We start from the raw sequence: 15,782 nt of genomic DNA on the forward strand, positions 1-15,782 counted from the left end.
TCTTTTCCTTCCTAACCGCTAGCCAAAAGAACTGATTTATTTCTTCCCCGCGGCCGCAGCAGCCTTCCTTTCTTTCTCCAACCTATCCTTCTTTCCACCAGCCAACAATTCCAAATGTCCCGCCTTCGACGCAAGACTGCGTTCCGTTTTCGTAACAAGACCCGAAGTAAGTTTCTATAAGTCGTCTTATTAGCCGTATGCCCATCTAAAAAAGCCAATGAAGTCTCATAGACATAAATGGCATGGCATCGAGTGGCATGCATACCTTAGTCAATTTCGCAGTCTTGACGAGTCCCGCCTTCTTAGGCGCAATCTGTCGGACACCGGGCCTTGTTCGTGCGGCTGAGAGTCCACCACTAATTATACATAAGTTAGCATTCCCCGATATTGTACTGTTGTTGTTTTTCGTCTTGTTCTTGACCGAAGATCGGATCAGACGTACCGCTTCGTTCCACCCGTGGAAGGCTTGATTTTCTTAAGTGCACCCTGGGCCATTGTGATGTGTATTGTAGATCTGGTGTATAATGTATTTATGAATGGTAAAGCACTGCCAGCAGTACACTTGGGATATTCGGTTGAGAAACTTTGAGGATGAGGGTTTGAGTCTGGAAAATAGTGGAAAAGACTCGTTGTCAGGGAAAATTCCTTATCGACTTATCGGGGTCACGTGGTGGGGATGGTGGGGTTTGGTTGACCAATTAGAGTGGGGTAGAAGTATACAGTGTTCCAGCATTGCCTTCTAAGGTTCTTTCCAACAACCTTGGAACCCGAGGTTCAGTTTGTTAAAGTACAAGGTAAAAAAGTACAGCAAGTAGGCATGTAGTGGGGCATCGGTTGATTCTATTTTCCTACTCGCATATTTGTTGATTTGCATCCATATTTTCTCGATTTAATTCAGGACTTGATATGATTAGCGCTCGGACAAGCATAGACCCAATAGTCCTTCGAAAAAGTCCGGAAACAACTTGGATGGCCAACAAAAATAGAATAGTAGAGAAATAAGAGATACAAGCTCTGGAGAAATGACAGGGAATCGAGAAAGTGAAATTCCAAAGGCAGTCAGAAAATAAAAATAAACTGCAGCTGCCATACACCAACTCAACTCCAAATTCAGACCCAAACCCAAACCAATATCCAAAATAAGATAAAATAAAATCACTGTCACTAACAGGGCTCGGTGGACCCTCATTCATCCCCAAAGCACCGATTTCACACAAAGCCCCGTCACAATGGCAAGGACGAATACAAGAACAACTTGAAGGAGGAGAAGAGGGGCAGGGAGAAGGACAAGGGTCTCCAGGAACCCAGATAAGGTATCGACTCGGAGGACATTAAATATGTTGGATAATCCCATTAAGCCAAAAAGCCAGTCTAGGTGCTCCCTTGGTGGGTTTTCTAGATTTATTGCTATGCGCCCCTGAAGCCACGAATGCACCATATTGGTGGTCTGGCATGGTTCTGAGGCCCACCGTATCTAAGATCAACTGAAGCCCTGCCTGGTTGCGGTCTAGGGAACACCTCAAAATTCCCCTGTCCAGATAACAATCTCCCAGTCGGTTTCAAACCCAAGGGGCTGCGTCGTACCTATGTATCTTTCTAGTTAGGTCTGCTACCCTCTTCGAATATACCACTAGGCCAAAAAGCCTGCCCAGGTGTTTAATTGGTGGATGTATCACTATATAAGGGACTGAGGACATTAGATGTGGTTGATGAATCCCAGTCCTACCAGACTCGGAAATATCCCATAGGGTGTCTCCTGATGGGCAAACGCAACCGGTTGACACTGGTTCTATATGAGCCACGTCTCTGGAATGGAGCTTCTGTCTTCTTGATTCTCTCGATGCAGAGATTTTTAGAAGAGAGTTTTAGTAATCTCACCATGCAGCTATCCTCTCTCTCTTCTTCCATTCCAGCTTCATGTTTTCGTTCAATGCGATTGCGAATGCTACTAAGTTCTGATATCATCTGCTACTTCCAAGGTTACCAGGATTGCAACACATGATATCATGTATCATGTATCTTTGAGTATACTCCAAGGTTGGGAGCTAGGTATAGATACGGGTAGAAGCAGGAGTACCGGCAAGCACCTGAGCACAGGCTAACTCAACCTGATATCACCTATAACTTTCCAGCGCTAGGTATGATAAGATGATCATAAGGTATGGTATACAGAGAATACAGTTTAAGCTGGTCTGGTCTGTCTAGAGATCACTTTCAATATGAACAAAGCAAATCCAATTCATTTACAGTACAATTCTACCCAATGAAAAGCAGAGCAGAACATAAAGGCATCATTGATGGAACTGACATTACAAGCGTAGCTGACTTGAATTCCATTCACATACAATCGAAGAACGAAACAGGGTATGAAACAATACAAGCAGCTGAGAAAATTAGGTGAAAAAAGAATTCAGAAAAAAGGAACAGGTCCATATCAATATGTATCGATAAGATCGAAAGAAGAACTCAAAAGACAAAACTAACTATATCCCATCCGATAGGTGAGAAAAGCCAGAAAAAATCCAAGAGATGTTCATTCAGAAAGATAAGAGATAAAAAAAAAACAGGACCTTCGCCAGAGACAGACATGACATAACTCTCAATCTCAATCAAGACATTTCATTTAGAAAGCCATGACAGCGAACATGGCAGCAACGACAGCGCCGAAGCTGATGGTGTTCTGGCCAGCACCGTTGAAGGGAGTGGCAGAGGGAGAGACGGCAGCAGTTCCGGTGGGAACAACGGGGACGCTGCTGCTGGCGAGGGCAGTGGTGGTAGGGCGGATAGGACGGCGGCTCAGAGAGCTGGAAGGCACCACGGGAATAGTGGTAGGAGCAACGGTGGGAGCGCTGGACTCAGTCTCCGGGCAGATGGTGGTAGTGATCTCAGTGGACTGGTAGACAGTGGACCAAGACTGGGTGGCAGAGGCAGAGGCGGTAGGGGCGGGAGTCTGGCTCTCGGTCTCAGGGCAGATAGTGGTGGTCTCGTTGTCGATGACAGTGACGATGGTGCCGGCAGGAGTAGAGGTGGGGGTAGCGGTCTCAGTCTCGGGACAGATGGTGGTGGTACCATCGACAATGGTGGAGGTAGCGGCGTCATCACTACCCTCAGCGGCCTTGAGACCGAACTGGGTAGACCACTGGTACTGGCCGGTACCCTCAACGACGAGGAGGAGACCGTAGTGAGTGGTATCGGCGGTCAGGCTGGTAGAGGGGGTCCAGGAGTAAGAGCCAGTGTTCTCGATGTCCTCGACGATGGTCTGGATGGGCACGACGTTGGTAGAGGGACCACGGAGGAGAACCAGAGAGACCTTGCCGGAGGTGGTAGGCTCCCACTTGATCTCGAAGGGCTTACCCTCCTGAACCTGCTCCTGGAGAGAAGGGGAGGAGATGGGGTTACCCTCGGGAGACTTGTTGTAGTCGGGCTGGGTGTAGGCCGAAGCGAAGGCAACAAGGGCCGAGAAAACGGTGGCGGTGGAGAAACGCATTTTGATTGTTGATTAATATTCTGAAAAGAATGACTTAGTTGGAATTATGGCGCAAAAGAGTGGCCGGGAAGCAAAGAATGACTTTGAAAAAAGAGTGAATGAACGTGAGTGATGGAAGAAGAAGAAGAAAAAAAAAAAGAAGAGAAGAGAGGGAAGAAAAGGAGGAGATGAACTATGTTTTGCTCTCACTCGAAGGAGCCAATCCCAAATCTCCCCTCAATCCGCCCCTAAGGCCCGTTCAGGGCCAATGCGTCCGTCCCTGAGAGAAGGGAAATGAAGTGGAGAGAGCATTTCAGAGCCCCATCAGGGCCCAAGGCCAAGCATGTACAGGACCAACCAGATTTGGGAATCTGCGGGTATAGTGGGGTTGATTACATGGGATGTTCCAAGCGAGGGTTCTATAAACGGTGGCTTTTTGGGGCGCAGTTGGGTGTATAGTGATTACTAGAGGTAAGATTTGAATGAAGCTAACTGTGGAAGGTTTGGTTGATCCGAAAAGTAAATATAGGATATCTGTACCTGTAGGTAAACAGAAGTGTCTCGGTGGTGACATGCCTCTCACCATGTGCCATTGTAGACAGTGTCTGAAGTATTCCATGGAATATTTAATTTTGTTGTGTTTTACCCAGCTATTCTGTGTCTATTATTACTCTGAATATATTTTTTTAAACTAATTTCACAAGAATACAATTGATCCCACCTAAAGAACAGGGGTTAAATGCGACGGTAACCATAGACGGTACATCGGCCTCGTGGGGGGGGCGGCCCCGGGGGCTCGTGGGTTACGCTCGTGTATGGTAAGGCTGCACGACCCATAGTGGACTCACGAGGACTAAGAAGGTCTAAGATTGGGGCCTTGAGTTCTGAACTCTTGGTAAAGTAGAAAATAGAAAAGAATAAAAGTAAACATCGCACTCATTCCTTGTCTAGACCCTGGAATGCCCTGAAAAATGTGCCATGCCGAGCCCTACTAAGGTGACGGTGTGCGGAAGAACTAGGGAGAAAGAATCCACCGGTGACTAGATATACATCATTATACATTGGAATTGGACCAGGTGAATCATCTACACCTACTTTGTGAGGAAAGTATTATCGAGATGATTTCATGATTGATCCCATCTTGTTATAAGTCTAATGATGGTGTGCTTCAAATACACTGTACATCTGTACTGTAAATAAATAAATAAATAAATAAATCAAGTGGAGAAGCAGAGAAGCACGTCCACCGGAGAATATCCGGGAGAACTAGGCACAGGCACACAGTGCCTGTGCCTGTACCTGCAGCTGCAGGAACAACACTGCCAGGTGGCTTTCAGTGCAATTTCCGCCCTCTTCCTGATCCAATCATACTCTAGACTCGACTCATCTAGACTGTCTAAAAGCCTCTCATGCTCCCAAGGTTAACACCAATGCCACAAATACAGAATACTTCAATACTGACTGTAACCAGGATATCCCGCTCGATTAGACGATCCAGACGATCACGGCCGAACCCCCACAACCCACCCTGACGAACCCATCAACTCCAACACGGTGATCCCACTGGTTCGGAGTCTCGATACCCTTGGAAAAGATCAACAGTTGATCAGGGGTACGAAAGTCCAAGTCAGGTCCCAAAAAAAAAACCAAAAAACGAAAGAAAATAAAATACCGATGCGATGACGGCACAAATCCAATTTACACTCTTCTAACTCTCTGATTGGGTGATTGAGACAGACTTTGAACGGGAAATTTGGATTGTCTCACTGCACGAGCTAAAACGCGCTGATTCGCCACGTTGACTTGCCCATTTCCTGTTCCTGATTGCCAGAACGCGGGTGTGGATCCGCGTTGTTTTTGATCTGAGTCTTATTATGATGCTCGTTTTTATCCCTGAATCAAACAAGAACAAGATTGAGATGGTCTACAGTACGGTGTACGGAGTGACTCAGCTGTGGCTTTGCCCCTCTTTCATCCAAATTAGACCTATACTGTATACTGAGAATCTATCAATACAAAGGATTATTAGGCCTCCGATCGGGAGATTAGAGTTAAAATCAGATTAAAAGTCTGCAATCACTCCTTTTGACTCCTTTCTTTGTCCATACATGTACCTATTATCCCATTCAGGTAAATCGATCACAGTGTTGTACAGGGTCCGAAGCCTTGCCAAGCCGCCTCGGTCAACACCGGCTGACTAGTCTCCGGTGGGGTCCGCTAGAGTGACCAGTTCGAAAGATGAGAAGATAAGTGCGAGGGTCTAGTGACTATCGAAACGAGGCCATCAACGGCGCGAGGACTCATAAATCTATTCTTGAATCTTGGTTCGTGAATGAGGTGTCAGGCGAAGACATTGGACTCTGCGTTCCCAGTACGAGGACTTCCAAGGATCGGGTCTTACCCCGGTTCTTACCTGTCCACGGTTCGAATCGACTTGGTGGGCCCGCATGACTAGTCACTTGAATACGAAATGGCTTGACAGAATCGACTGGCTGGTGGATGTGAGGATATTAATAGCAGGAGGAGGTATAGAGTACATAGTCTGCTGCCGACCTCTTATGTACAGTCTTATGTACAGTAGGTACTACTGGCATCACATCAGCGCTAACGTAGGCTCGACAAACAAGAACTTGAAGCCCTCTGACTAACAGTAACGTTCCTGTCGTTCCTATTGATCAGCTTGTCTGCACGTAGACAAACTACCAAGCCAATAGTTTGGTATATGGTCATATTTATTTCATCAATATCTCGTGTACTCTGTACAGTAGAGTTGGGTATCCATTCACCCTGCCAATCAAGGCTTTACTACCACTCTCTATCATCAACCAGGACGATAGGTAATCGACCTTATGACCCATCCCAAGATGGGTAAACGAATGCAAGCCTCGTGAATCAAGTAACCAAATCAAACCGAAATGTATGTAATCCAACACCGCCACATGTGTCCAGTTAGATCAAAAAAGAAAACTTTGAACTATTTGCTTATTCATGCCAGGTAACGGTCTTGGTCTGCAGGAACTCGTCGTAGCCCGCAATACCACCGAAACGACCGAATCCACTACTCTTCCATCCACCATGAGGAAGAACAGGTTCATCGTGAACGGTCAAAGCGTTGATGTGAACGGCACTAAAGAGAAACATTGTTAGAAAGAAAAACCAATAATCAGAGAAGTTTCAGTATTGTTTAAACTCACCCAGCCTCGATCTGCTTGGCAACGCGCAATCCACGGAAGAGATTAGTTGTGTACAGGGCCGATGTCAAACCGTACTCGGTATCATTTGCCAATGCCACAGCCTCCTCTTCAGTGTCAACCACCATGAGTGAGACAGTTGGACCAAATGACTCGGTCGCATACATGTCCATACCCTTCTGGACTCCCTCAACAACAATAGGTCGCATCAGAGTATCGCGGCTCTCGTTAGCACCTGCATCACCGAACAGTACGTTCGCACCACGAGACACAGCATCCGCAACAAGAGACTTGTTTTTCTTCGCGGCGGCGGCATTAACAAGACCCAGAGCAGGGGCATCTTTACCGAACAATTTCTCAGCGGTAGCAGCGAGCTTAGTCTTGAATTCATCCGCAACGCCACGCTGAACCACGATACGCTCTGTGGACATGCAGATTTGACCAGACTGGTATTTTTGTCAGCAGTGTCCCATTACAGTTTCGGATCAGACGAAAGGGAGAGAAAAAAAAAGGATACTCAACATACATGCATGAATGATCCAAGCGCGCAGTTCATAGCCGCCTTGTCCAAATCCGCATCATCAAGGACAATAGCCGATGCTTTTCCGCCCAGCTCAAGCAGCACAGGCTTAATATACTTACCCGCAGTAGATGCGATGATCGATCCAACCATCGTACTACCAGTGAAGTTAATCTTGCGAACAGCCGGGTGTGCAATGAGCGCGTTCGTAACAGCAGCAGCATCAGAGGGCTGGTGATAGATCACATTCAAACATCCAGCAGGTAGACCAGCTTGACGGAAGACATCACCCAAAGCCCAGAAGCACTTTGGTGCAAGTTCAGAGCCTTTGAGCACGACTGTGTTTCCAGCAGCAAGAGGCAGAGCCACGGAGCGAGTACCAAGGACAAAGGGTGCGTTCCTGCAAGGTGGTTAGTTGCGTCGTGTTACACAGATCGGAACGTGGCATATTTGAATACGAGCCAGGTGGCGAACTGGGCTAGGGGGAACAAAGATAGGAAAACAGTATACGTCGCAGTTGCAGGTGGGTAGCAAGGAAGGAAGACAGGGGAGAGAAAAAAAATGATCAAACTCACCAAGGCGCAATGGATAGGATAACACCATATGGCTCCTTGAAGACCATCGCACCCTCACCATCCCTCGTGACATTAGGCACAACACCCTCGATAGTCGAGATACGAGCAGCGAAATCCCTAATAAAAGCCACACCAAGATTAAATGTGTGTTCCGAGAAAGGACGTCCAGCACCAGTCTCTTCACGCTGGTACCCGATAAACTCCTCCTTTCTCGACTCCATAATATCAGCCGCCTTCATCATGATATCGCGACGCTCATAGGGCTTCCATTTAGCCCACGCCGGAAAAGCAGAGTGGGCATTATCAACAGCGCGAGTCGCATCCTCAACCGAAGCACCGGCACAATAGCTAGACAGCTCACCGGTAGCAGGGGCCTGGACATCAAATTTGATGTCTGTAAGGACGGACTCATTATTGATAATGAGCGGCGTCACGGGTCTAGAACCAATATTAGACATGGCGATAGACTATAGTAGCAGCGCAAAGCGGGATAAGTTTCTTGATTTGGTTTGGTGGGGGGTTTTGCAAGATTGAAGCTGATTTAAGCTGAGGGGTGTTTGGAGGGGTTGGTGTTCGGTGTCGCACTGGTCGGGAAGTCGATCTTGCCCAATTGAGGGATATGTGGAGCGGCGATGTGGAGCAGTTAATGTGTGTGTAACTTGACGTAAACCGAGATTTATCTCCGTCTGGTTGGTTCTTGGAACGCCGTAAAGCCGGGGAAATATGTAGTGGTTTGGATTCGCTGGTACATGTTAATTGCCTGGAATTAGTTCCGGAGTGGGGGGACCTACCCGAAATCTCTTTCCATGAAGATCCATGGATGTGGACCAGTTTTATGTTCAAGAGGTGGAATCACTAACCGCTGACAAAAGGGGACCGGAGGCTTTCCGCGAAAGAGATAGAGCGAGGAAGAAAGAAACTTAGGGTTGAGGTAGAGGTAGAGGTAGAAGAGAAAAGATGCAAGATTCTGAATTATAAGAAATGCTGTCCACCTGGGCAGGGATTCAGACCAAGTACCCTAACAAAGAAAACCAACAACACCATCAATGCAAATCGCAAACTTGAATCATATATACTGGTATCCCCCAGCGCCAATCTCAAAAATATCCAACACGCCTAATAAACCCTGAAAATCAAATCATTGCTAAAACCCCCACTAGCAAATTTTCAATTGGCCCAAATCTTAGTCTCAGTCGACGAACTCTTCTTCGCAAAATCAGCAAAAGGACACGCCGAAATCATAGCAGCAGCAGGATCTTGCGGTCCACTCCCTGTAGCTGTACTAGCAGTATTTACCGTCTGATCCGACTGCACACTAGCACTAGTCTGAAAAGACTGTTCAGAAGGCGCAACACTCTGCATTGACGGTGCCACACTAGCACTATCGGCAATACTGGAGCGATCATCATCAACAGAGCTACCAGAGCTACTACCGATAATACGTTTTCCAGCGAGAAAACCTTCTCTATTCCCGGACCCAAAGCTGTACATTGAGATTTCGTCGGCGAATTCTTCTCCATCGCGGACGTGCCATTTGGCAAAGAGATCGTTTTGGATCCAGATTATTTTGTTGATTGCGCGGACGAGGGCGACTTTGCGGCGCATGGAGAGTTGGGGGTGAAACATTAGGGCTTCGAAGAAGATATCTTGGATGTAGCCTAGGCAGATTCCGAGGTGGATGTATTCCACGTTTAAAGGGGCGAGACGTTCTTGACCGCAGTGCATTTGTCTGGGGGATGCATTAGTGGATGTTCAATTCAAGTTTCACTTTGAAATTCAAGTCTATGTTCCATATAAAAAAGGCCTTGAGGGTGAGTAGAAATGACTGACCCAATTTTATTCAGGTATCGCCAGAAGTCCATGCTAGTGGGATCTTGACATAGACGAGTCAAGTACCATCGAAGGAACATCTTGCGGCGCTTAATTTGTGGTGTCTCCTCTGTGAGATAGTCTTCGTCTGGTTCTCTTTCGTCGGCGGTTGTGCGGGTGTGGAATGCGCGCGAGGTGATATCGTATACTAATAGCTTTTTGTATACCATGTTGACGACGGCCGGGATGAGTTGTTTGAGGTATTTGGTTCCGTGTTGGAGGGCCTCGACATCAGCTAGGAGATAATGTTAGTTATTTCATCATGCTGTAGTAGGTAGTATATCATCATAGGCATACCGGAGGACCACTCAATAAAATGGTGTAAATACTTGATTCGCTCTTCAAGATTGACATATAGTGACTTGCGATCAATATGCATTGGCTCAAAGCCAGGACCTAGTCCATAATCGTGAGGCATTGCAGCGCTGTGATGAACGAATATGCAAATAAAGTTCGAGTTCGAGTGAGCTTGAACACCGGAGAACTTTTCCAGAAGGATCTCAACAAAAGACTAATTGGATAGAAATAGGATAGAAGACGATTTGAAGAAAACTGGGGCTCCTCGTGGCTGTCGCATGGCAGGATAACCAGTTCCTTTATACCTTAAGCTCTCTCATCCAAACCATCCGATCGGCTCCCGAAATAACTAAAAATTAAAAAATGATAATAATAATACATACACGAAATCCCAACGATCACAAGGGGGTCCCCATCTCTGCCACACAGAGTGGAGCGGCACTTTAACCAAGATGAGCGAAAAAGCCCGATCTAGTACGTCAACTCATCTCCAAATGGAGGTGATTTCCCCAGCGTGTATTATCAAATCACACCACCCAGAAACCCAGGCAATAAGCCGCGGCACACATAACAAGGCAGCGGCAAGTGTGGGCTGATCCTTGCAATCTCCTCCACCAGGACGTGACAGGGTTGGAAAAGGACCACGGACCGCCATTCCTGTCATACAGCAACCTAGTCGAGCGTGAAACAATATTCCACGTTTCCACGTGCCAGTAGACGCGGCGATCAAGCAACCAACATCTCCGTGGTGCATTATTTGTTACCAATCTACATGGTGCGCGGCTGCGCTTTGGTCGCATTTCGTATTCTTTTTTCTTCAGCACGTAGAAGGTTACTGCATTCTACAGCATTTCCCATTTGCCTTTCCACATGCACGAATCGGAACTAAATCCCTGATAAAAACCCACACCAAGACAGAAAAGAACAAGAATCATGCATGAAGCAGATCCCGATGCAGCCAGGCATCACAGTAAACAAAAAAAAAACCTGGCTTGTCTCCCCAAACTCCACAGCGGACCCAACGGTTTTCCAACCGAGACGAAGAAAAGTCCCACTTGAGCTCGGAGCCGACGGGTCGGGGCGAGAAAGTCTTACATTAGATTATTTCGCTTTGTTCGCGTGAAGCATATTTCATTTCCCTCAATTCTAACTTCAAAGGGGGAAGGAATGAATTGGATATCCAAATATCATGATGTGATGTAGAATTATCCGTTATGCATGATATCAGAAGGATGATGAAACGTCAGAAAAACGCCTTTGCCGCTTAGGCCCTTTGATAACCAAATTATGCTCCTGAAGGATTACTTCCAGAAAAAAGAAAAGCGCTAAATGGTTCGGACGTTAGGTGGGTCCTATGCCAAAATGGAAAAAATAAGATTGTGAAAAAATGCAGTAGTTAAGCCACGCTAGGAGGCTATAGGGGCTACTACGGGTTATTTGGGCAATTATGGGGACAAAATAGTATCGGAGGGCATCCGACTTAGACTCGATGGATCGGTTTCTCACCGTGTGATGGCGTGGCCTGACTCTCTAAGAGAGTCCGGGTGGACTCGGTGGATTTTGTTAGATTGCCTGATCAAACGGGTCAGTTCCGGTTGGACGCGAGGCACGGAGTTGGGCGGAATAAGGAAAAGGGGGAATGGATAAATAAAATTGTGTAGAAAAGCCATTGATCTTTTCTCTTTCTTCTTTTCATTTTCTTCTTTCTCTCTTCTTGTCTCGTTCTGGTGATAGATTTACGGAAAACGAATTTCTGATATCGTGACCTCATCTTATCCACTTAGTGCTCAACCTGAGACGCGCTACGGACGTTCTCAGACAGACGCAATAGACGAGGATCAATCCCTGTGCTGATCACTTAAACTTTCATGGCCTAGACGCCTGATTGCAATTTAGACCATTCCAATCCAGTACTTGCCCCGCGTTCTACTACAGCACGGCAGAGGAGCTTTGATCTTAACAACTGCCGGGCTAATCTAATTGACTTCCGGGTGAAAAGTGACAGCTGCAGCCATTCTCATCTGAAACAGATCTCTCAGACCTCAACCATCATGATTGGATATAAGTCGAGTTTGTAGGTAATGCTGGAAATGTGATCCGATGTATCAAAAAATCTGCAATGTGAGCTATCCATCACATCTCTCAGGTAATCTAAACATCACATTTCTGCAACGCGAGATAAAAGTGGCGAAAGTTTAAAAGTATACAATAAAGAAATAGATTTCTGATCGCTCTTGCTACCAATCACGAATATGTATTTAACATCTTGTATATCCTACCAGTGCATGGATTTGTACCTATTTACACCGCTCAAGTAGACATGGTCGAGTTGCTTCGCGCCTTGGCGGCATCATAAAGACCCTGGATGTCCTTCTTCCATTGGTCCTCGTCAACTCGAGACAGACGACGGTCATAGGTGATAAGTCCGTTCACTTCGCCTTCCACGTCGGTGGTCTGTGTCCAGACGCCACCGCTGCAAGCGAAGAGTCGAACCTGGTTCTGCAATTCGTTGAGGAGAATGTGGCTGCGGTAGTTCCAGGCTTCGAGAGTAAGATCCAGCTCATACGTCTGATTGATCGAGTCAATTGCGGCTTGATTGTTCCAGAGACTGAATTTTGTTAGATTGTTTTCTGAGGAGGGTTGCAATTAATTAATCATAAACTTACTGCTCAATGGAGACATTGTTGCCAAGTCCACCGAACTCACCCTGGAATCCAATCCGGGTATCATCGTAGGGGCTTGAGGCGGTAGAGTAGAACGGAGTACCACATTGCGGGTCAGAATAGTGATGGTTGTCCTGTTAGAAAGAAGTTAGTGATCTTGTTATTTCAATATGATACGGGGTTGATGTGTCAAGAGGCTAGACTTACGCTGAAATCTCCCGCACCGTGGTCGTACCAACCAGTTGTTGAATCAATCAATCGGGTCGGGTCTAACTGCCGAACAAGGTCGGTCAACGCGAATTCGGGGTAGTAACTGGTGATTTGACCCCAGCCTTCGTTGTAGATAACCTAGAACATTGTTAGTTATTTCTCAACATGGCGTCTTTCTCATTTTGCGCAGACTTACCCAGGTTGCAATGCTAGGGAAACTCTTATGCTGATTAATTAGCACTTCCAATTGGCGAGTGAATTCCTTCTGCTGTGCGGCATTTGGAAGATAAGTCTGGGAAGTACAGTTAGACAGGGTCTTGCTCTGCAAAGGTCGCAGAGCAGGCATGTCCTGAATAACAAGGAGACCCAGCTCATCACAAGCACGATAGAAAAGCTCATTCTCGACTTTGATCTGTGGAGTTGTCAGCAAAATTGCTCAACTCGTCAAGACAGAATTAACTTACATGCTTGCGGACCATGTTAAATCCAAGCTTTTTCAGCACCTGAAGATCGTAGACCATCGCCTCCTTGGTAGGTGGGGTATAAATACCATCTGGCCAGAAGCCTTGGTCAAGGGTGCCGAACATGAAGATGAATTCTCCATTCAATAATGGTCGAACAACACCGTCGACTGTGCCCTTTTCGATGGTACGGAATCCAGTATAGCTCTGGACCTGATCTTTGCCCAATTCAACAGTGATGTTGTACAAATTGGGCGAATCAGGAGACCAAAGCTTGGGAGAGTCAACCTTGAATTGGAATGGCTGATTTGTCGGCCCGCGGTGAGTCGCGATCACCTTATCGCCATCATGCACTGCGACTCGCACACTGCTCGTTGTGTTTACCGAGGAAGTGTGTACGGTCATGTTGACTGAATGGAGTTAGAATGTGAAGCCTAGGACTTAGCTAGGGTAACTGACCTTGTCCTTCCATGTTACCGTCGATGTCAAGTCGGGAAACATGGTTCGAAGGCACAGGCTCAATCCAGACACTTTGCCAGATTCCACTGCACGGGGTGTAGAAAATGTGACTTGGGTGCAGAGTCTGCTTTCCAATGGGAATAACATTATCACCATCATCAGTGGGATCGTGGACAAAGACAAGCCTAATTTGAGGTGAGTTTCTTTATTCTTTTTCTGTGGCATTCAGAAACTTACAGCTCGTTCTCTTGACCGGACTTCAAGAGCTTTGTGACATCAAGCGAGAAACGGAAGTATCCACCGCGATGGAAGCCTGCCTTTTTTCCATTGACAAAAACTGTGGCTTCATAATCGACAGCTCCAAAGTTGATGAGAATGTTCTGACCGTTCCAGTCTGATGGGACCTTGAAATTTGTCGAGAACCAGGAGTATAAAGTGAATTCACCCATGATACCTGTGAAGAATGGTCAACTTCATGTTCGAACAAGAAAGAAAAATCACTGAGCAACCTACCAGAAAGACCACTCTCAAGACATGACGGAATAAGAACTTCCTGCGCAAGTTCCTGCCCGAATGGCGGATTCTGAACAGCAGTAAGACCCGACGCATTCTGATACTGCCAGATACCATTCAAGTTCTGCCACTCGGATCGTTGCAACTGTGGACGTGGATACTCAGGCCATGGATCAGTGCCTACCTTATCTGTCCATGGTGTCGTCAAAGGCGGCTCTTTGAGAGAATATCCAGCAGCACGAGGCTGCTTCGCCGATAATCTTGCAGTATCGCCTCCTGGATGTGCCAGGCTAGTGCCCGCCAACAGGGACAACGCAACACTCCTTAGGATATGCATTATTGACAAACTTGACTAAAGTCTGCAAGGAAAGAAGAGATGGCTACAACAAACTATCCCAGAAAAGAAAAAGAAAACATTTTACCCGTAGTAGCGCGCTCTCTTGGCTTTTATGCTCAATGCTACATTATGCCGGACCCTGAATATAGCCGAGAATACCGAGAAGTCGGTCCATCGCATCGAACTAGGATAGGAATGGAAAGGAGACCAAAGACCCCTATGAGCTATTACAGCACTCCAAGGTATGTGTATTGGTTCTGCCCAGCCTCGCGAGGGATATAATCCCCACATAAACTAACTCAATGAGCCCCGCACAAGAGCTTACAGGGGATTCCGCTCCAGACCAAAACACAATGCTGACGGTGTGCAGTGGGCCTAAGAAGGAAGTATTCGAAAGGGCGACTTCTGCTTGGCAGGCATGGTGGAGTAAATGCCCAGACTGGAAGGTGCGTCCCAATTGAAAACCAACTAACTAAACAAGCGTAACGATGGCTCGGTGTGGGGAAAATCCGGAGAAATACTGATATTCTCACCGATTCAAACACAAGCAATTCAACCGCTTTTTTTACAATAGTTGATTCCATTGCAAGCCGAAAGATTTGACAGTAATTATCGGCCGGATCTATTGACTCATTAACCTCTGGACCAGATTTCGGAGCCAGGAGACGACGAATGAGAGCGCATCGGAAATGCAGCGCAGAGAAACTCAATAACGCATGGTATCTGGAATGCAAATCTCACTCGCTCCCTAGCCCTGGTCGCGTGCTTTTTATTGTGGAGAGCCATCGGCCGTAGCACGGCATCTGCATCTCCGTCGTGATTTGATTCAGGTTTTATCCTTTTTCTCTTTGACTCCATGCACCAGTAGATCATCATGACATATGTGAGCCGTAGACCCCGGATCTTTTTCAATCCTTCGTGACTAAGATTCTCGGCACTCTGTTTTCGCCGAGGTGATCGATCATCCCCACGGAATCCCTTGCAGCCGCACAGATCATCTCTGTCTCGGCGGGCTGAAGCGCTCTTAAGACCCAACAGCAAGGCATTTTCTCCCGCACAAGACAGATTGTTATTCCCGCACAGACGTGGTATGCTTGGGTCTCATTTTGTCGTATAAGCGGCTGCACATAATGAAGCAGAGTAGTGAAAGCTGACCTCGTCCCCCCTCATCTTGACTTGGCGCGACGATCGGTCTGGTGTGATTGGGTGGCTGGGAGGTAT

General features: G+C 46.8%; 5 protein-coding genes across 5 annotated transcripts; all 5 read right to left on the reverse strand.

The window, feature by feature from the left end:
* Positions 1–36: 36 nt before the first annotated feature.
* On the reverse strand, positions 37–495 carry N7478_004307 (DUF2462 domain-containing protein; the record flags this gene model as incomplete). Its single annotated transcript, XM_056920521.1, has 3 exons — positions 37–174; positions 266–356; positions 443–495. The coding sequence occupies 3 exons, from the start codon at positions 493–495 to the stop codon at positions 37–39; spliced, it is 282 nt and encodes a 93-aa protein (XP_056778558.1).
* A 2,128-nt stretch (positions 496–2,623) lies between these two features.
* N7478_004308 (GPI anchored serine-threonine rich protein) lies at positions 2,624–3,487 on the reverse strand (the record flags this gene model as incomplete). The annotated part of the gene is made up of 1 exon (XM_056920522.1): positions 2,624–3,487. The coding sequence occupies one exon, from the start codon at positions 3,485–3,487 to the stop codon at positions 2,624–2,626; it is 864 nt and encodes a 287-aa protein (XP_056778559.1).
* A 2,961-nt stretch (positions 3,488–6,448) lies between these two features.
* Positions 6,449–8,210, reverse strand: N7478_004309 (aldehyde dehydrogenase; the record flags this gene model as incomplete). Its single annotated transcript, XM_056920523.1, has 4 exons — positions 6,449–6,593; positions 6,661–7,103; positions 7,184–7,577; positions 7,753–8,210. 4 exons carry the CDS (start codon positions 8,208–8,210, stop codon positions 6,449–6,451), a joined length of 1,440 nt encoding a protein of 479 aa, XP_056778560.1.
* A 709-nt stretch (positions 8,211–8,919) lies between these two features.
* Positions 8,920–10,039, reverse strand: N7478_004310 (protoglobin family protein; the record flags this gene model as incomplete). The annotated part of the gene is made up of 3 exons (XM_056920524.1): positions 8,920–9,481; positions 9,583–9,856; positions 9,919–10,039. The coding sequence occupies 3 exons, from the start codon at positions 10,037–10,039 to the stop codon at positions 8,920–8,922; spliced, it is 957 nt and encodes a 318-aa protein (XP_056778561.1).
* Positions 10,040–12,228: 2,189 nt separating this feature from the next.
* N7478_004311 (putative hydrolase) lies at positions 12,229–14,561 on the reverse strand (the record flags this gene model as incomplete). Its single annotated transcript, XM_056920525.1, has 8 exons — positions 12,229–12,526; positions 12,585–12,715; positions 12,789–12,929; positions 12,988–13,203; positions 13,256–13,662; positions 13,712–13,896; positions 13,949–14,165; positions 14,225–14,561. 8 exons carry the CDS (start codon positions 14,559–14,561, stop codon positions 12,229–12,231), a joined length of 1,932 nt encoding a protein of 643 aa, XP_056778562.1.
* Positions 14,562–15,782: the final 1,221 nt, after the last annotated feature.

The sequence above is a fragment of the Penicillium angulare genome (assembly GCF_028827245.1).
Source record: "Penicillium angulare strain IBT 27051 chromosome Unknown utg000004l_segment0_segment0, whole genome shotgun sequence".
NCBI lineage: Eukaryota > Fungi > Ascomycota > Eurotiomycetes > Eurotiales > Aspergillaceae > Penicillium > Penicillium angulare.